Source organism: Ovis aries, chromosome 8 (genome assembly GCF_016772045.2).
Source record: "Ovis aries strain OAR_USU_Benz2616 breed Rambouillet chromosome 8, ARS-UI_Ramb_v3.0, whole genome shotgun sequence".
NCBI lineage: Eukaryota > Metazoa > Chordata > Mammalia > Artiodactyla > Bovidae > Ovis > Ovis aries.
Genome location: NC_056061.1, coordinates 84,027,765 through 84,047,323, shown reverse-complemented (window position 1 = coordinate 84,047,323; position 19,559 = coordinate 84,027,765). Strand labels below are relative to the sequence as shown.

At 56.5% G+C, this 19,559-nt stretch overlaps 1 protein-coding gene across 1 annotated transcript in view; it reads right to left on the bottom strand.

Moving 5' to 3' along the window:
- Nucleotides 1-5,420: 5,420 nt before the first annotated feature.
- Nucleotides 5,421-19,559, bottom strand: part of IGF2R (insulin like growth factor 2 receptor) — a 103,076-nt gene continuing 88,937 nt past the window's right edge. Inside the window, exons 39-48 of the mRNA XM_027972632.2 lie at nt 19,153-19,299; nt 17,779-18,013; nt 16,771-16,907; nt 14,437-14,551; nt 13,396-13,542; nt 12,816-13,003; nt 9,470-9,656; nt 8,859-9,014; nt 7,845-7,914; nt 5,421-7,225 (exon numbers count right to left, since the gene is read on the bottom strand). Of these exons, the coding sequence (XP_027828433.1) occupies nt 6,818-7,225; nt 7,845-7,914; nt 8,859-9,014; nt 9,470-9,656; nt 12,816-13,003; nt 13,396-13,542; nt 14,437-14,551; nt 16,771-16,907; nt 17,779-18,013; nt 19,153-19,299 (1,790 nt within the window). The 3' untranslated portion in view covers nt 5,421-6,817. The remainder of the gene's footprint in view (nt 7,226-7,844; nt 7,915-8,858; nt 9,015-9,469; nt 9,657-12,815; nt 13,004-13,395; nt 13,543-14,436; nt 14,552-16,770; nt 16,908-17,778; nt 18,014-19,152; nt 19,300-19,559) is intronic.

Below are 19,559 nucleotides of genomic sequence, written 5' to 3'. Positions count from 1 at the left end.
TCTGTGCTGTCCTGAGGGGTCCCCCGGTGACCCTGGAACCTTCTTCCAAGGCAGCATGGCTCCATGAGGCCATCAGGCGACAGGCATTAACTCCAGTGGGGAGCACGGAAGCCACCAGAGGCGTGGGAACAGCATGGGAGCCCGTGGTGAGGCTCCAGCCAGGCCCTTGGGGGCGAAGCTTGTCTTGGGGGGCGAAGCTTGTCTTAGGGGCAAAGTGCGTTCCCTGCACCTCAAGCTCCTTCCCGAAGTCAGGCCGGCTCTGCTGGGTCTGCGTTTCCTGCCCCAAAGTCCTGACACGGAAGGCTGCTGGGCAGAGTGCTTCCTCCTCCCAGGCCTCAATCAGTTTTTGGTTTTTTTTTTTGATGGTTGAGGATGGTTTATTAAGCTGTGCCTTAGTGTAGATGCCAGGGTTTGCCCACGGCGCTTACTGTACAAGGCCCTGCCTGATGTTCTGCCAATTTTTCTCGGCAGAAGTCTTCTACTTCCACTTCCTCCAGGGACTGGGATGGTCCTCCCAGTGTTCTGTGTCTGCCTCACCTGCTGTGACAGTCCTCTTTATCCCGCCTGTCCCGGGACCTGGACACAGAAGCATCACTACATCCTGACTTACCCACCCTGCCCCCAGAGCGCCAGGGCCCAGTGCCTACAGATGCCACCCCTGGGGCTGGGGGTCTCTGGGGGTTGGGGGCTGGCCCAGCAACATCGGCAGAGGCCAGGGAGGACACGGGCATCACCTGGGTCTTCAGCTCTTTTCCAGATGAGGTGAGAACATTCCAGGACCAGCCTCCAGACACTGTTCTGAAACCTTGTCCAAGAGATCCTGGCTTGGGCCTCAGCTACCCACCACCCTGTCCCACTAAGGAACCCACCCACCCACTCACTCTCTGCAAAGTAGAGCTCCTGCAATCTACCAGGCCCTGCTCTTGGCAGGGAGAACAGAGCCTTGAACAGAGGAACCAGCATCTTAGGGTAGAAATCCGAGCTCAGTGAGGGAAGTAGGGAGACGGTGTCTTCGCAGGTAGGAAGTGCTACGGAAATCTCGAGCAGGAAGGGGTGGGGGGCTGCAGCCTTAAGAACCAGCGGTCGGGGGGGGGGCCTCTGGGATGCTGAGCCTCGAGGGAGACAGGAGAATGAGCTCTGGGGGTGGGAACTGGAGGACAAACGTTCCAGAGAGAGGAAAAAGCGGGGGCTGGGCAGACTGAGCAAGGAGGCCTGTGGGGCAGCCACAGAGGCAAGCCAAGGGAGCAGGACTGAGGCCAGAGGGGCCTCGGGCCTGGACACAGGGCCCCGCAGGACCGGGGCTTCACCCAGGGGCGAGGGCAGCCCCTCAAGGCCGTCTGAGCCAAGCACGGGGAAGCTGCCACTGCCCAGCTGGGCCCGGGGGGCTGGACCAGCTGGCACCAGCAGGGCTGGAGAGAAACGCATTCAGGGTGTGATTGCAGGTGGAGGTAGCAGGATGTGCTGATGGGCTGGATGTGGGGTGCGAGAGCCAGCGAGAGGTCCAGAGGTGCCAGGCGTTTGGCCCGAGCCTCTGGAAGGACAGCCTTCCCTTGACCGAGGGGACGGGAGACGCCCACAGAGCGTGCGGACAGCACACAGGCAGGGAGGGGCTTTAGAGTCATTTAGATCCCACCTCCATCAGTACACCACACATCTGCTAAGCCTTAACGTTCACACCTGTAAAATGGGCCAACACTCACCCTCCCTCCTGCCCCAGGTGCAGCCGAGAGGATCAGGAAAGCCTGGGGCGGTGGGTGAGCTTATCCGCAGAGGCCCCGGTGGTCAGTGCCTGGGTGGAGAGGCCCTTCTGGACCGTCTAGTCTCTGCAGAGGGTTCCCTTCAGTCCAAACGCTAACACCGCCCTGGATGAGACCGAAATGAAGGCACGTGCCTTCTGGCTCCCCGGAGAGTTTCATTTAGGGACACAGAAATTTTTAGTTTCATCTCATTGTCCTGTGTCGTGTGATATCCTTATTTTTGTCAACCATTTTTTCAGTACCATGCTATTTACTGAAAAAAAAATCTGCGTCTAGGTGGATCTGTGCAGTTCAAACCTGTGCTGCTCAAGGGTCAACTGCGCTTCAGCATCAGGGCTGAGGGTCGGTTTCCTGGAGACTGACCCCAAGGAGAGTGGTGTTGGGGGGACACAAATGGTGGGGGCAGGGAGCAAAGCCTTCCTCTGAGGAAGGCAGGTGAGAGGCAGACGGGGCCCACCTGGCCATCGTCATTGTTAATCATCTGTGTGCCCTCGCAGAGTCCACCACAATCCTGCTCCATGGGACCTGCCAGGGAACCACAGAGCCCCGCCCACCGTGACAGCATCCCCGGTGGGCGGTCCACACACCCCCGGGTCCCAGGGACCACCGTGTGCCGCTCCTCTTCTAGGAGACTCGCTGGCCACGCGCCCTAGTCTGACTTCACGTGCACTCAGCCATCTCTCCTTCAAAAGACCTTCTGCCTTGTACCAAGAAAGGTCATTTCCCTTTAAATTCAGGCTTTTCCAAACATTCTTAAACCTAAGTCCTCTCCAGTGTTTGCAGAACCTCTGTCAAAAGCCACACAGAACAAGTGTTCCGTGCGGGGGTTCCTGTGGGGAGTGTGGCTGTATGAGATAACCCAGCAGTCAAAACGCGCTCAAGCATGCCTTCTTTCATCCTGAGCCCCTTCCCTGGTGCTTGCGGCAGGAGTCGGAAAGCCACAAGGTGGGCAGAGCGGGACAGCGGTGGGCTGGGCAAGGCCAGCCCTGAGGGGAGGGCGCTCGTCAGGGGTGGCAGAGGGTGATCGTGGGTGAGGAGGGCGACCTCACGTCAGGGTCACGAAAGTCAAAGGCCAACTTCCCCGATGGAGGGAAACTCAAGACAGGGCAACTGAATGGGGAAGGGTTCTGAGTGGGGTCCTCCTAGTGAAAAGTGTTCCCATGACAACCAGCAGGCCGGAGGCACCACAGCTCGAGGGTCCATGCATGTTGAGGGGGCGGCAGGGGTGGTGACATCCCAAGGCATCATGGAAGCAGCTCATGTTCATGTGACTCAGGGAATAAAGTTCTTTGCCTGGTACATTTCATCAATTTCATTTCTTTAATCTGAAGCCAAGGGTCACAGGGCCTGCCTGGGACCCGCCCCTCATGGCACCCGCTACCTCCCCTCCCCGCCCCACAGTGACTCAGCGCTGCTCTGGGGGAGTGAGGTCTGCTCTCGGGATGCTTCCCCTAAGGGGGTCCCCAGAGCTGCCACCAGGTGACCCCTGACACTCTCATCCTGTCCAGGGGTGACGGGACCATTTGTTCAGTTCTGTTTTCCTCTAACTCTGTATCAAAATAACAGTGTAAGTAAACTTCATTGAACCTGATTCACTAATTGCCCAAAATACCATAAGAAGTAAAGAGAGTGAAAGACACTCAGTCGTGTCCAACTCTTCATGACCCCATGGACTGTACAGTCCATGGAATTCTCCAGGCCAGAATACTGCAGTGGGTAGTCTTTCCCTTCCCCAGGGGATCTTCCCAACCCAGGGACCGAACCCAGGTCTCCCACATTGCAGGCAGATTCTTTACCAGCTGAGCCACCAGGGAAGCCCAAGAATACTGGAGTAGGTAGCCTTTCCCTTCTCCAGGGGATATTCCTGACCTGGGAATCAAACTGGGGTCTTCTGCATTGCAGGTAGATTCTTTACCAACTGAGCTGTCAGGGAAGCCCATAGCTCACTACCAGGAGGAAGCAAAGAAATGTGAATAATAACTCACAGCCTGACTTTGGCCTTCCCCTGCATCTTTAGGGAAAACAGTTCACTTCCCCCAGAATGGGAACGACAGTGACTGTCACGGGGCTCTTCAAGCTCCATGACAACACTCCAGCCTTACCTCCCCAGCACCTCTGGCCACTCTGTTCCCAAACACCCAGCTCCCTGCCTCGGGGTCCGTGCAGCCTGGAGAGGAGCTGCAGGACCGCTCTGCCCGGGATTCATGCAGTGACCCACCCTCCCGGGAGGCACAACACTCTCAGCCACCCTTGAGCTGCCAACTCCCCATCGGCCAAGTTCATCTGGAGAAGTAGGAAGTCATGTCCCTCTGGGTCGTGGGGATTCTCCAAAGCTGGTGAAGGGGTTTCTAATCAATCTAACCTGACCTCCACCCCAAGGCACACTACCCGCTGGTGACCTGACTCCGGAAGAAAGGTAAGACCTCCATGTCCTCCATGCCTACCTCTTGAACTGGTGCAAAGGGACGGAAGAATTCTTTCTAGATGACCCCCTGGAGTGGCCATCAACCTCCCTGAAGGTGGTCGTGGCCAGTGTGTGTCACAGGTTGGTGGAAAGCAGGCAGCTGCATCTAGAAAGCTCTTGGTGGGAGCCGGGTCTCCACTCTCGCGTGGATTTTCCTGGGCACAGGGTTTGCCTACAGTGTCCTGACCTTCTACTTATCCCAGCCCCTTGCCATTCAATACACAGTCTCTACAAAGGTGGGGCTTAAAATCTTGGTTAAAAGGAAACTAAATTAGACTCATGAAAGATTTACTTGCTGTTGGGGAGCGTTTTCCTAAGCTTCCTACGACCACAATTGGCACAGACTGTTAGTCTATTTGCAGGGGCTCAGGGGAAGAGATTACTGAGGTGCTGGAGAAAAGAGCGTGAGCAAACACCTCACACATGTGTTCACTTCCCTGTTGCCCTGTGCCCTGCACATCTGGCCACCAGGGTAGACGGCCGAGGTGCCAATGAAGAGTCATCAAGTTCACCCACAGGGCCCGCGAGTACCCCTCTGGACAGAGAGGACTCCTGTGTCTTAGTGAAAAGGGAGTGGCTTGGACAACAGTTTCGTGGACACAGCATCTGAGAACCAGCAACCGTGGGCTCACAACATAAACCTTTATATAAAACCCCAGAGTGTCCGTCTTGAGAGAGATGCTTTAAAGTCCTCAAGAGGAAAACAGTCTCTCAGGTTGGAAATAATCAGAATATGAGCAGAAAGGATGGACGCTGACTCCAATAAGTCTATAGTCAGACACCATACTCCCTGCTCGGTCTGTCTTCATAGTAACATCCGGAAAGCTCTAGTTACTAGTCGGTCATTTCAGATGGAAACCAGATTCATGCAAGAGAAGCCCCTTCCCAGCTCCATGTAAGCCTGGGCTGTATACCAGGATTGTGGGATCTGCACTCATGGTGGCTGTTTTGGTAAAAAACAAATAAATATCCTGAGATCTGCTTTCTCAGAAGGAGGAAAAACCAGGTGTGGGTGAAGCTGACAGAGGCCCCCCGTGGGCCTCGAGTGAGCATCTACACTCGGGGAGACTTGGGGACACTTGTGAAGGGTCGGCCGACACCCGGACAAGACCGTTTCTGGAATGCAACGGGAGATGCAGAGAGGGTATCGGGCAAACTCAGGGGCTTTTCACTACAGGGCAGAAAGCAGGACCACCCAGTTAATAATTTATCTTTTATTCAAATCGTTGAATACTTTATATTACAGTAAATTTGATTGAAAAAAAATGAGGAAAGAAATCAATTTTTAAAAATACACTCATGTTGAAATCAAATAAGCTAGCCAAACGAGAGTACAAACCCAGGAACCCTGCGGGTTGGTTGGCTTTCCAGGATATGAATACCACTGAGTCTATATACAGCTCTATAAATGCCAGAAAAGTCATTCGTTAAACACTTCAGAGAAAGGCGCCAACAGCCGGGGAAGGACGCGGTCCCCGCTCCCGTCCTGCGGACCGGGCGGCCGTTCTCGGCCGTGCCGGGGCGGGAATCCAAGTGCAAGGCTAGGGGCGAGAGCCTGGCCCACTGGCTTTCATGCAACTTCCATGAGTCACGCACTGTGCAAATTAAGGCTTCTTATAGGTCGAATGGTCGATAGACACTTTTTTTTTCTTAAAAAAATAAGCACAGTAAAGGTGGTATCATGAGAACCTGAAGAGGTGAGACCTACACCCCAAGTCTGGAAAAAAGTCTGACATCTCAACTCCATTCTCTCGGACACACGTGAGCACATAGGCACACGCGTGCACACACACGCGCGCGCGCACACACACACACACACATCAATCTTTGGGTGGGTTGTTTGACTTCACCAGCTGGCGAGAGAAATACTGATAAGTGTGCTCTGTGCACCTGGGATCGAAGACATCATGCAAAAAAAAAAGAAAGGCTACAGCTGTTACTGACTCGAGAGGCAGAGAGCAGGCGGCCCCCCCTCAGCCCAGGCAACTGCGACCCACGCGTGTGCGCACGCACACACCCGTGTGCCCTGACGCCACAGAAGCAAAAGGGAAAAGAGACAGAGCGGTGGAGTCTAACTGAGAGGATACATCGTGGACCAGTTCAAAGCATCTGAGCGCGCCCACAGCCTCCCCCTGCTTAAAGGATGGACAGGAAAGATTACCCCCTGCCGGCAGGAAAAAACTGTTGGTGGTTTTTTTTTTTTTTTTTTTTTTTCTTTTTTGCAAACCTGAGTAATTGTCAAAAGTCAATAAATAGGAGGAGAGAATTAAATGCTAAAATATATGATCAAATACCCTACAGGGCCTAAAGCAGCAAGGGTCTTCCTCAAACGCAGCCCTCGGTCCCAAGACGCGTCCAGCCGCGGCGCCTTTAAGAAGCGCACGGTGGCCACGCTCAAGACGAGGGCTGGGGACAAACCCGGGGCGCGCACCGCCATCAGCGGCCGCGCCTCCCCGACCCCCGCGCCCACAGAGGGGAGCCCCCCTCCTCCCCCACCACCAACACTCTTCCCTTTTTTGGACAGTTTTCGTTAAAGGCCAAGGACAGAAGCATCACGGAGTCCGGTCGGATTTGGTCGGAGGCGGCGCGCGTAAGCCTAGACGTGCAGGAGGTCCTCGTCGCTGTCGTCGTGGAAGGCGCTGATGGGAGTGGCCGCCACGCGGGGCCGCCCCCGGCGCGCCGGCTCCCCGCGCACCAGCCCCACCCGGTCATCCGCCCGAGGTGGCAGGGGTGCCTTGCGCGGCAGTGGCCGCAGCGGGGGGCCACCTTCGGCGCCGGGTGCCCGGCCCGGTGGGCGCACCTTCACCTCGGGCAGCGTCAGGACCTCGTCCTCGCTGTCCTGCTCGTCTCCGTGCAGGGCGCTGAGCGCGTCGGCGGCTCTCACTGACTTGGCGGCCACATGCCCGTTCTCCTGGCTCTCCTTCCCGGGCCGTGGCGCCGGCGGCTGGACCTCCTCCATCAGCCACTCGGTCTCATTCTCGTCCGCCTCCTCCTCCTTGTTCACCTGCCGGGACACCACAGGGACTGTGGGCCCACCTGAGACCTCATCTAACCACCCCCAAAACCCCAGCAGGGAGAGGAAGGGGAAGGCTGGCAAGCGCCAGCTCCTGCTGAAACCCGACCAAGGCAGACAGGGTCGGGGACTCGGGGACGGCCGAAGGTGAGAGGAGCCCCGTGGACACCACCACGTGGACATGTGCAGTTGAGGGAGACCTTCTAGAAAGCAGCTGGCAGGAGAATCAAGAGCCAGGAGTGCATTTATGCCACCTGGGCACAACTGCTAGAAACTCAACCGGAGGAAACCATCCAAATGCCAGAGGCGCAACATTTCCACTGCCACGCTTTCTGCAGAAGAGCCAAAAGAGTAGAAATGACCGGAATATTAAATGCATAAGAATTTAGCTGCCATCACAGTTGGAAAACCTTGAAGAAGAACGGACAAAGAATGAGTTCAGGTTGAGAGCTACGAGAGACAGTTTCCCCTTTGGCGGTTTCCAACGGCCCGGGATGACGGTTTCCTTGCAGCCACTGGCCAACATGGCAACAACACGTGGACCGTGTGTGTGTGTATAGGGGGGTCGGGGAGGGGTCGGGGAGCCACTGGAGGCCTTGGCAGGCCTTACCTTCGAGTACTTGTACGACACGTTCGCGCTCCGGCGGCAGCAGTTGGTAAGCCTGCTCATTACCATCTCCCTGCAAAGGGGGTTCCAGTTACTCCAGCCTGGAGCCGCCCCACCCCAGAACCTCCCCTACTGTGCCCCCCGACAGGAAGCTGTGCCCACCCAAGCACACGCTCCCTCAACCCACAACAGCAGGGCTGGGAGCCAAGTCAGAGGAAGGAAGGCTATGGAATTAGGAGAAGCAGATTCAAACCCTGTATGCAAAGACACACCCCGTCTTTGCGGTGCTAACAGAGACCACAGTGAGTTACCCTGCACCTCTGCGCCTGCTTTTCCCCACACAGATGGAACGAGCCCACACCTCCCCGCCACCCCAGGGCTGTGCTGAGATTACCAGGCTGAGTGGCGAACCCAGGGCCAGCTCCAACCCAGACCTCCTGCCCGACTCCTGCATCGGGCTGATGGCCTCTGGGGTCGGGGTGATGGCAGTCAGCACTTCCTGCCTCTGGATCGGTGGGCAGGTGAGGGGGGAGACAGGAAGCCCCAGAGCTGGCCCATCCCTGCCCTTGGGACATGGCTGACCATACACAGAGCCCTGGGCCTCGTTCACGGGTGACGTGAAACCTGCTGGACAGTCACGCTGGCCTGCCTCTGAGTGACAAGACCTTTCACCCCCCAAAGAAGAGACTATGGATGGGGGTGAGGTCACAGCCTGCACCTCGTAAATGCTCCCCTCTTAAGGGCAGGGGTCAGTCGATCAGAAGGCAGTCAGCTCACGTGGGGACATGTACAGTGAGCCATGTCCTGGGAACAGGGCAGGCTCGGGCTGAGGCCCATGGGGCATCTGGCCATGTGACCTGACAGCTCAGACGCAGGGACAGTCATTGTAGGAAGCTTTACACGACACAGCATTGAGAGTCTTAAGAGCTCTAGCTGCTGCTGCTCAAGACGAGGAAGCCAGGGCTTGACTCTGGGCCTCCGGCCTGGGCCCCCGCCTGGACCCTCCTCTCTCCTTACCGGCGCTCCTTCTTGTACAGGAGCAGGGTGAGCAGGCAGCCAGTGAGCGCCACCAGCAGCAGGCTGAGCACCGCCCCGACCGCCTGGCTGCGCTCTGAGAGCCCCTTGTGCTCCTGGGTATCGTCGTCCCCCGCAATCTCCTCGTCGAAGCCCGCCCTACAGGGAGACCACAGCACTCAGCCCCACTGCCCGGCGAGGCCCGGGCCCTGACTGTGCACACCCACACCCGAGAAGACACGAGCCACCAGCTGGGAGAACCCCCGCGGGCAAACCCCTCTGATGCCAAGACTGAGGCAGAGGATCGGGAAAGACACTGCCTCGACCACTTGAGCCTCCATCACTAAGGGGACGAGGAGAGCTGCTCTGGAGAACATGCCTCGCCCCCCTGCAGCCTTGCTGACCATGCTGTCGGGCCCCAAGGGCACAGGGGTGCTTCTGGAGCAGAGACTTAGGGGGACACACCAGCTGCCTGGGTCTTCCAGGACCACGACTCTGCTCCGGGAAGACATGGGGTCACAACCCAGGTAACGATTTCTCCCTCACAACAACTCTTGGGGGCCAGCCTTGGCACTCTGGGGCTGGGGGACGCTGTGAGCCAGCGCCCCACTTACCCCAGCGGGCACACCGCAGAGGTGTGCCAGGAGAAGAGGTACTGGCAGTCGGCGGTCTCATGGCTGAACTCGGGGATCCCGTCCTTCACCAGGGGGTCACAGTGGAAGAAGATGGTGGAGGACACAGACTTTGTCTTATCTTTTCCACACTTGGAGGACGAGGCAAACACCACATCCAGGTCGCCATCTATCAAAAAGGCACAGCAGCATGAACACGGTGCTTCGACAGCGGGCTGAGTTTACTTCTCCATCATCTGCGAAAGGTCTGCAGAGGCTTAAAGTCAGACGAAAGGGTCCTTCGTCTCATGTCCCGGAGGAGCTCTTCACAGACTGCTCACACACAATATAGAGCCCCTGCCCTAAGTCAGGAAGCGGGAGAGACTTGAACCTTGCCCTAAGACAGGTCTGGCCTTTGTCCTCAGCAAACAACACGATGTGGAGTGGGGGCTGCCCACGTCTCAGTCTGCCTGGACACCCAGGTTGACCATGTAGGCAACCAATCAACCAGCAAATCAACCAACCAACCAGCCCACTAACCAACCAGTCAACTAGTCAACCAGCCAACCAACCCACTAACCAAAGAGTCAACCAACCAACTAACCAACCAGCCAGTCAACCAACCAACCAACCAGTCAGCAAACCAACTAAAAAACTGACTAATCACTCAAGCATACACAATGAAGAGCCACTAAAGCCCTGGACACGGAGGTGCGGGCGGGCTCCCCTGGTCAGCTCCCGAGCTTCCGTGCGTGCTGTACACACTCACGCTGCCACACACTTGCACGTTCGTGAGTGCTGTACACATTCACGCTGTCACACACTTGCACGTTAACACCTCCTGACTCCACAGGGAGAGGACACCAGAAGTGTCTGGCTCCCTCCTGGACTTTACCTACAGTGCTGCTCCCACTGGCTGGTTTTAATTTATATCCTTTCACTGAAATAAACTGTAAGCATGACTAAGACAGCTTTTCGTAGTACCTTTCTAATGAGCTATCACACCTAAGGAGCGCCCCCTGGACCTGCAGCTGGTGTGAGATGCAAGGGGTCCCTGTGTAGACCCTGCCTTGTGAGGACAGCTTGGCGGCCAGTTCGCAGTTGGCCCCCGCTAGAGGGCCAGGGTGTGCAGTGTGTGCGGCAGACTGAGCGGAGGCCAGCCCTGAGGGCGGCCATGTGGGCTGGGCTCAGGGGACCCCCGGGGTCCTCACTGGTATGTACCCGGCTGAGCTGTGACCTGAGAGGGCTGCCCCACAGCCTGGACTGTGGACACAAACCCATGAGGTTGGTGAGGAACCAAGGTGGCAACACCGAACCTCAGCCAGAGATGGGCCTGGCGGCCTCCCGCCCTCTGGAAGGAACGCAGACGCGTGGCAGGGTGGGGTTAAACTGCACTTCTTCCTGGTACGTGGACAAAGGTCTTAAAACCAAACCTATTTCCTACTGGTGGTGAGTGAATGGAGTGAACAGGTAAGAAAGGGATTTAACTAACCAAGAATAAATAAATGCACACACACAGATGTACGCATGTACACACACACACACACACACACACACACACGCTCTCTAAGCCTGGGGACTGCAAGAGGCCAACTAGACTAGACATAGGCCTTACAGACATAAGGTTCTCAGCCTGGTACCTGGGCCCCTGCTCAGGGCTGCAGCGTGGAGCCGGGCCACTGCTGCAGACCCACCAGCGGCAGTGCTGCTGGGAGAGAGAAGGGAGCCCCGAGCTGGGTGTGGCAGGGGGGAAGTGGGGTGGGGGTGAGCAGGCCGAGGTGCGCCAGCGGGAAGGCCCAAGGAGAAGTGGCAGGGTGCCTGCAGGTGCTCTTGATGGGGAGGCGTGGACGCGAGCCAGGCTGACCTGGCAGGACTCTGCCCAGCTCCAGTGGGCACTGCCAAGCACAGAGACTGGCTTATTTACCACCTGTGCACGGAAACCTCTCTGAGACTCCACCTACTCAGGGAGCAGCTACCCACCCCCACCTCCTCTCGGGGAGGTCAAAAGTCAGCTGGTTTTGTAAACACATTTAACTGTTTTTAAAAAAAAGCAAGTTCATTCACCTAGTTCAAAAATCAAACCATGAAATGGTTTACAGAGGAAGACTAGTTGTTGAAAACAAAAACACACAAGCTGCCTCCTGGAAATATTCTTTCCAGGTCAAGAAGGAATTAGGAAAGACAAGGGTGAGGGGGATGAGGAGGCACAAACGTCCAGCTGCATGATAAAAGAGCGCACATATGAAGTGCAGAGTATGGAAATACAGTCAATAATTATGTCACTTCTTTGCGTGGTGACAGATGACAACCAGACCTAGCGTGGTAATGATTTTGAAGTGTACGGAAATGTTTAAAACGCTATGTCATGCAACAGGAACTAATATGGCACGGCAGGTCAATTACGTCTCAGAAACAAACCAACAAACTCACAGAAAAAGAGAGAAGCTTTGCGGTTACCAGGGGTGTAATACTCAGGATGCCACACACCACATGCTAAATATAACGAACCCTGCTATATGTCAAGAGAATAAATCCTAAGAGTTCTCACTACAAGAGAAATATATATTTTTTCCTACTTCTTTAATTTTGTACCTATAGGACATGATGGACAGTCACCAAGTTTACTGTGATAATCATTTCGTGATGTATATAACTCAGATTGTTATTTGGACACCTTAAACTTATACAGTGTCCGACTCTTTAAGACCCCATGGACGGCAGCCCCCCAGGCTCCTCTGTCCATGGAATTCTCCAGGCAAGAATACTGGAGTGAGTTGCCATTTCCTTCTCCAAGGGATCTTCCCCACCCAGGGAGCGAACCCAGGTCTCCTGCATTACAGGCAGATTCTTAACCATCTGAGCTATGGCTCTATGTCAATTTTATCTCAACAAAAAGGAAGGAAAGAAAGAAACACAGGACGAAGCTGCATCCATGTAGCGGAAGGCCTTCCTCCATACCCAGTGTGGACACTTGGGCCAGGCCTCCCTCTTTTCATCCTTTTGACAAATACAAAATCTCTTACCCTCCCCTAGTAGCATCTGAAGTTTCAAAGAAGCATCATGATGAAAACCAAACCAACCAAAAGTAATTCTGGCTGTGGTCCTCCACACCCACCTCACCACCTCTGGTTTAGACCAGGCTTTGCTCATCTGTTTAGGATATAAGTCTTCCCGACAGTGAACCATTGGGACTCTGACATGTGCTGCTCAGTCCACAAGACACAAGACTGGACCTGGGCCTTTCATGTTAAAACCGATCTGACGTTTTAACCGAAGGGAGTGTATGTTCATGAAAAGGTTAATGTGCCTCCGAGGAAGCTAAACGTGGCACGCGGGTGGAGAGAATTACCTTGGACGTAGTATCTGGTTTGGTTGGAGGTTCCGACTTTGCGACTGAAGTGCTGGTCGTTGGCCTTCCTCTGACAGATGCTGGCCCCAGAGCAGGCGGGGTTGCTGGAGCCCGTGATGGATGACAGCTGGATCTCGTACACATACTTGTCCCCGTTGGTCCTCATGTCCCCAGAGGCGCTGAATCGTCTGAAGAGACAGAAAAGGGCTTGGGGACAGCCCTAGATCCCGGGACCCACCTAGTGACGCTGCTAAGAAACTTAAAAAAGAGAAACTAGTAAAGCCAGAAGGTTCCTCATCAAAAATCAGACCAGAAGGTTCCAGCTCCGACCTCTGGGCTTATCACAAATGCTAAGAGGAGGAGTGACGTTATTTTCACATTCAAGAGACCTCACCATCTTTGGGGTTCGACTCGAACAGCTAAGCAATGTCTGCCCTCTGTTTGAGCCAGACGTGACAAGGGTACCTGGAAATGGCAACTAAAACACGCAAACACAACGGACGTCTTCATCTCACAGCCTTCAGCCGGGCAAAGACGGGGGGATTATGGGGTGGCGCTGCCACAAAATGGCCCCACTTACTTGAAGTAAATATCCCCGAGGCTGAAGCTCCGGCCGTTGGCGGGATTGATGATGGTCCCATTCACCATCTGCACTTCCTGAGGCTTCACGGCACAGGCCGCTCGCGAGTCCCAGCTGAAGTGGTAGGTGCAGCTGTCGATGTCGAACCTGCAGAGGCACATGGACCGCGGTCACGGCCGCCCTTCCACCCGCCTGCCAGGGCCCCAGGAGCCCCCCACTGCCCAGCTGCCCTTCCGCCTGGGGAGCCCCCCACCGCCCAGCTGCCCTTCCGACCCGGGAGCCGCCCACCGCCTAGCCCTCCCCGCCCCCAGCCAGGGACCAGCCGCTCTAGGCTGGGAGAGCGACTTCATCTCCCTTCCCCAACACCATCCAGCTCAACCAGTACGTGAAAAAAAAAAAAGCAGGCAAGCACTTCAACATGTAACTTTTTTACATTTAGACACTGGGCAACATCTAACAGCTGGGAAAATCTGCTCCCATATTTTTTAAAGCCTGCTTTACAAGCATTGATTTCGACCCTTTGACATTTCCTGGATCTCCCCTTTCCCAAGCCCCACTTCTATAATGAAATTGTGTCTGTTCACCAAGCACAGCTCACACGCTCCCTCTGCTGGCCAAATGCCCTCCTAGCACCGGAGGCGGAGATTTCCAGCAAAATAAAAGGGCATTCCAGGTGGTGCCGCCCCACCTGCCAGGGGTCCCAGACTGGCCGCCTGAACAGCTGGCTATGAGCAGCACCGATCAGTGAAGCCTTAGTTACACTGCGACCTTGAAGATGAGCCCGGTGAAATCCCACTTTATCAGTCTCGTGCACGGGTGCCAGCCTCCATCCAGGACTCCTCCCTTGCGGAGTGGCCCTGGCCTCATCAGGCTAGGGGTCTCAGGGGCCGGTCCCCCCCTCGCTACTGTGACAGCCCCAGTATCCTCTCTGCAGCACGCACACTAAGCTGCCAAGCAGAAACCGTGGGGAGGAGCTCTGACGGGGGCCCAGCCCGCCCAGCACCCAGCTCCCCCCTGGGCGGGGGGACCCCGCACCCTCACCTCGTGAACGAAGGCCGCCCCACTGTCTTGGCACAGGTCAGCTCAATGACAGCAGACGCCGTCTTATTGTCCCCACAATGGTGGCCTTTAGAGTAAGTTACGATGACTTTGTCATCTGAAACACAGACCATTGAACTGACGTTATCTCTAGGGCATCCTAGGAGCCTCAGGTCACAAGTGGCTCTGGAGACTCATCGCCCTGGCGGTCAGCACTGCCAGCCTGGTGACTCGCACCTGGCCCGTGTCACTACCTGCGTGGCCAGAGGAGACCGCGGGTCACACCTCAGCCCCTACCTGTGAGCACACACCTGTGTGACAGGGAGACCCCAGGGCGTGCAGCTCAGGGCCGAGCGGGGAGCCCCTGCACGGCGTGCGTGCAGGGCTAGACCGCAGGTCACGGCGGCAGCCTGAGGTCCCCAGCGACCTCTGTGCCAGCCCGGCGCTTCCCCCACGTGCCCCGGGATGAACAGGGCAGGGGCGAGACCTCCACCCCGCAGAGAGACGGCCCACACAGGACCGCCCTGGTCTGCTCGGTCTCCCGGCTCCACACAGGGCTCTTCCTGCTTCTGAAGAGAGCGTGGCTGAGGAACCAGCAGAGGCCTAGTCCGCAGGGACCAAGGGAAGCGGGGACACGCTTTCAGCGGCCGGCTCCCAGGGGCCAGAGGTTCTGAGAGCTGCCCTGGGGACACCCGAGCCCAGCCCTGCTCAGCAGATGGACGGTGGCTCCAGGGGCCGGGACACAGCGGTCTCAGGCCTGGCTCTTGGCACAGGGCGGTCCTCGGACCTGGCACTCACACCCAACCCACATCCTTAGGGGCAGTGGGCCCAGAATGGGCAGTGCCAGCTGCCAGGGGTCCTCCAGGCACGGCCGAGGCACAGGGGCCACTCAAGGGGAGCTGAGGGGTGAGACCCAGGCTCCCGGCCCCCGTCACGGTCAAAGCTACCCTGGGTGAATTTGTTATAAATAATTGGGCTTCTCTGTAAAATTCTGGAAGTTTCACAGCTTTGAAGAGAAATGCTTAAACTTCTAGAATATGGGAACAACAGGTGGAGGTCTTATTCAAGTGCTCCCCCCACCGCAGACGAGATGGGCAGCACTCTTGACCTTCCAGGCCTCGGCACTCAGCCTGAGAAGTGGACTAAGACGCTGACCTGGAAAAGTGCTGAAGGTTACACGTGCACACACACATATATGACACGCACACATATATGACACGCACACATATATGACACACACACATATGAAGCACAGTTTCTGAGGACTGTTGGTTTCTGTGATAAGAGTCCATCTCTTCACCCCATAAGGTGATGTCCCCTAAGTGAACGTGGGGTCAGTGACAGGCCTTAGACGGTTGTCCTATTGGGGCCTGAGAGGCAAGATCCCACCTGGCATGTCAGAGAACAGGAGGTCTCACTATGCTTTTCAGGAGGCTTCAACCTCCTAGTCTTTGCACTTGGCTGTGGGAAGACCCGGGTCACACGTCCACACGATGACGAGGCACAGGAAGAGAACCACCCTCAGCCCCCGGTGCCCTTCACGGCAGCCAACAACCAAGGTCTCCAAGGTCACGGGCTGGGAGGTCTGGACACTTCTGCTGGGGCCCAGGCGGAGGGTGACTTCACCCCCACTTCCAACCTGCAGAGTCGGGGGTTTCTCTCCAGGGTGACAGCTGTCCTCCAGAATTTCCTTTCTCCATTTCAACAGCTCGAGTGGACTGTTTCCCTGTGCTTTCATCAGGACAGCTTGGGGACCGCCCCCCCCCCCCCCCCCCCACCCCGCAGCTGAACAGGCACAGTGATGGTTTTCTTTCTTGTCCCTTCCACCAGCCCTGACTGTCCCTAAAAGAAAGCCCAACCTTCTCCCTTCGCGTGACGAAAGAGTCTTTCACTCAACAACCAACTGCAAAAGAAATTCTCCATCAGAACTATTAACAAAGAGCTTCATTTTCTGATGTCAAATTATTAAGACATTTACGAGGATGCATCTGGATGGTCCTGACCACGTTTTCGTGTTTGTCGTCCAGCTTCTCCCGAATAAACCCATGCCAGTGTACGGGGAGACTCAGGCACTCGGCCCACAGTTGGAGCAGGGACTCGGAGGAACCCTGGACATCCCAAGACCACCCAGCCCTCTAGACACAGACCGGGACCTGCCGTTTCAGAACAGGAGCGTGCTTATCTAACGCTTCAGGAGGCCCCAGGCTGCCTGAGAAACGGTTACTGAGAATAACACTCCTGCAGGTTCCGACGGAAGCCAGCGCTGACCCTCCAGTCCCAGGACGACACCCTCATCTTCCCAACTCAGAGGCGACACGTGTGACCGCAGGGCCTTACCTACAACATCCAGCTTCTGCGTGTGAACGAGCCCGAGGACCTGCACCTCGCCAGAGGCACTCCTTTTGCACACGCTGGCTCTCTCCGAGCAGTCCTGGGGTCCCTTGTATATTTTCTGACACAGGTTGATGTAGTACCTGCAGAACGACACGCGGGAGGCGAGCAAGGTCGGCGTCTGTCCCGACACGCTTGGGGGCAGCTCTTGCCACCCTTTCAGAAGAGGCTACCGTCCTAGCGTCTCCCAGCTCCTCTGGACACAGCCCTGACACAGGTCTCTGGGTAAACAAAGGCCAGAGAGTGGGTGGACGCTGAAAACACGCGCAGGGGACACACGGGGTGAGTCCCGAGACTCAGGCGGCTCCGAGTCAGGACAGGCAGCAGCTGAAACCTTAGCAAGGCGTCCCCCGTCTTCAGGTTCCCAAGGCTTCCGGGTCCACACTCCCCACTGCTCTAAGCATGGAGCGGTCGGGCCAGCATGGCCGAGGTAGTCGGGGAAGCAAACCGGGGCAAGTTAACACCCCCATCAACTCAACACACACGGGTGGTTTAGTCAAAGTCTTGTCCGACTGTTGCGACCCCATGGACTGTAGCCCGCCAGGCTCCTCCGTCCATGGGATTCTCCAGGCCAGGATACTGGAGTGGGTTGCCATCTCCTTCTCCAGGGGATCTTCCTGACCCAGGGATGGAGCCTGGGTCACCCACACTGCAGGCAGATTCTTTACCAACTGAGCTACCAGGAAAGCCCAACACGGACAGCGTCCCAGACAAGAAGCAAACCACGCCTGATTCCATCGGGCCTGCAGCTGCTCACCAGCTACTTTGGGATCTCAAGGCTGGCTTTAGCTGCCTCTGCTTCCAAACCCCCCGGAATACACCAGGCCTGCCCAAGCAGAGGCCCAAGGCCATCCCACCTTCAGAATCGGAGCTTGAAGCTCTGCGCACTCGCCCCATCGGGATGCTGGGCCTGCGACGGACGCGGCCGGCGGGCTGGTGGGGGGAGGTACTCACGAGGCTCCGTCATGGACGAAGGACCAGGAGCCGGTGAGGGACGAGAGCAGCCGCAGGTCGTAGGTCCGGTGCTTATGGACGAACTTGCACTCCATCTTCTTTGGGGGGCAGACCACCTTCGTCTTCCACTCGAAGGTCACCTCGCACCCGCGCACCTCGCTGAAGACCTGGGGCCGCCCCACGTCGGCGTCCTCGTCGCACTTGAAGATGATGGTGGACGTCCGGTGGCTGGTGGCTGGGGCGGCATGCGAGGCGAGTGTCAGGCCCCCCGCCCAGCCGGGGTGCCCGCCTTCGCGGCGCTGGCGCTGAGGTGTGCTGTCCGTCCCCAGCCACCCCCACTTCCTTCTGTGTTTCATTCCCATTTCAACTCTAAAATTAGGACCAAGTTCCCCTTCCACACTTAACCACCCCACAGCAACAGTACAACTCCTTGCGAACAGGTATTACTTGATTAAAGTGCGAATGATAATGGTAACAATAAGAATCCTGCGATAAGCTAAAAATATGTCATCTAACCTACCAGGAAAAAGATCCTGTCGTAATAAGCCTCCAAAGGCGGCTTCGGTAGTCCCTTGTAGACTTAATGTTTCTAATTCCTTATGTGTGTGTGTGTATGTGAGTCACTCAGTCGTGTCCAATTCTTTGTGACCCCACGGACTGTAGACCGCCAGGCTCCTCTGTCCATGGGATTCTCCAGGCAAGAATACTGGAGTGAGTTGCCGCTCCCTTCTCCAGGGGCTCTTTCTGAGCCAGGGATTGAACCCAGGTCTCCTGCATTGCAGGTAGCTTCTTTCCTGTCTGAGCCCACAGGGAAGCCCTAATTCCTCAACATGGCCACTTACAAGAACTAAACAACTTGTCATGCACCCGTCCCATCACTCTCCTTGAGAACTCACATCTATCTGTGCCCTGCATGTTACTAAGACTCTCGTGGGTCCATTCTCTCCACGGCAGCAAGGGCACTGAGAGCCTCCCCGACCCCTGCCTGGCACAGTGCACTGCAGAGCCGATGGTCAACAGATGAGGCCCTGCAGACCTGAGGACCCCTCACCACCCTGCAGACCTGGGACAGCAGCAATTCTAACGAGTGTGGACGTGAGCCACTGGTGCTGAAAAGGCTGGCATGCGGACACGAGCCCCTGGAGCTGGGGAGGGGGAGAGCTGACCGCCCCACACCTATCTGTCACCTGGACCCCCAGAGCAATTAAGGATGACTTTTCTTTACAGAAAATAGCCCCGGCGAGAAAACACCATACGCAAGAGAAGCGCTGCCGCTAATGCGGACAGTCCAGAAAGATCTGAGCATGAAGCCAGGCCTCCAGCGGGTGCAGGGCTACCGCGCCGGCCAGCGGGGGCCCCAGCGCATCCACTTACAGTGCTTGCAGAAGCCCCACTCGTGGTCTCTGTCGTAGTTGGCAGTGGTCGCGCACCAGAGCCTGGCCCTGCTCTCCACAACACACTCCTCGTAGCTCTTCCCATTGAACAAGAAGGGGAACACACACGGCTCGCCGTCCTCAGTTTCTGGGAAGGGGAATTCAGAGTGACCCTGATTATCTGCACCGCGTCAGCTGCGCCCGGCAGGGGTGGTCGCCTTGACCGACGATTCCCCGAGGGAAGCCCCCCTAAATTGACTGACTGTTCGTGGGCCCGAGCGCTCACACTCAGGGCTGGTAGGATGGACCATTCCGTGTGCTGGGGCTCACGGCATCTGGGGCATCATTCCTGAGTTCCCTTCTGCTGCCATGTCTAATTCCGTGTCTACTGGGAACAGACACTCCGCC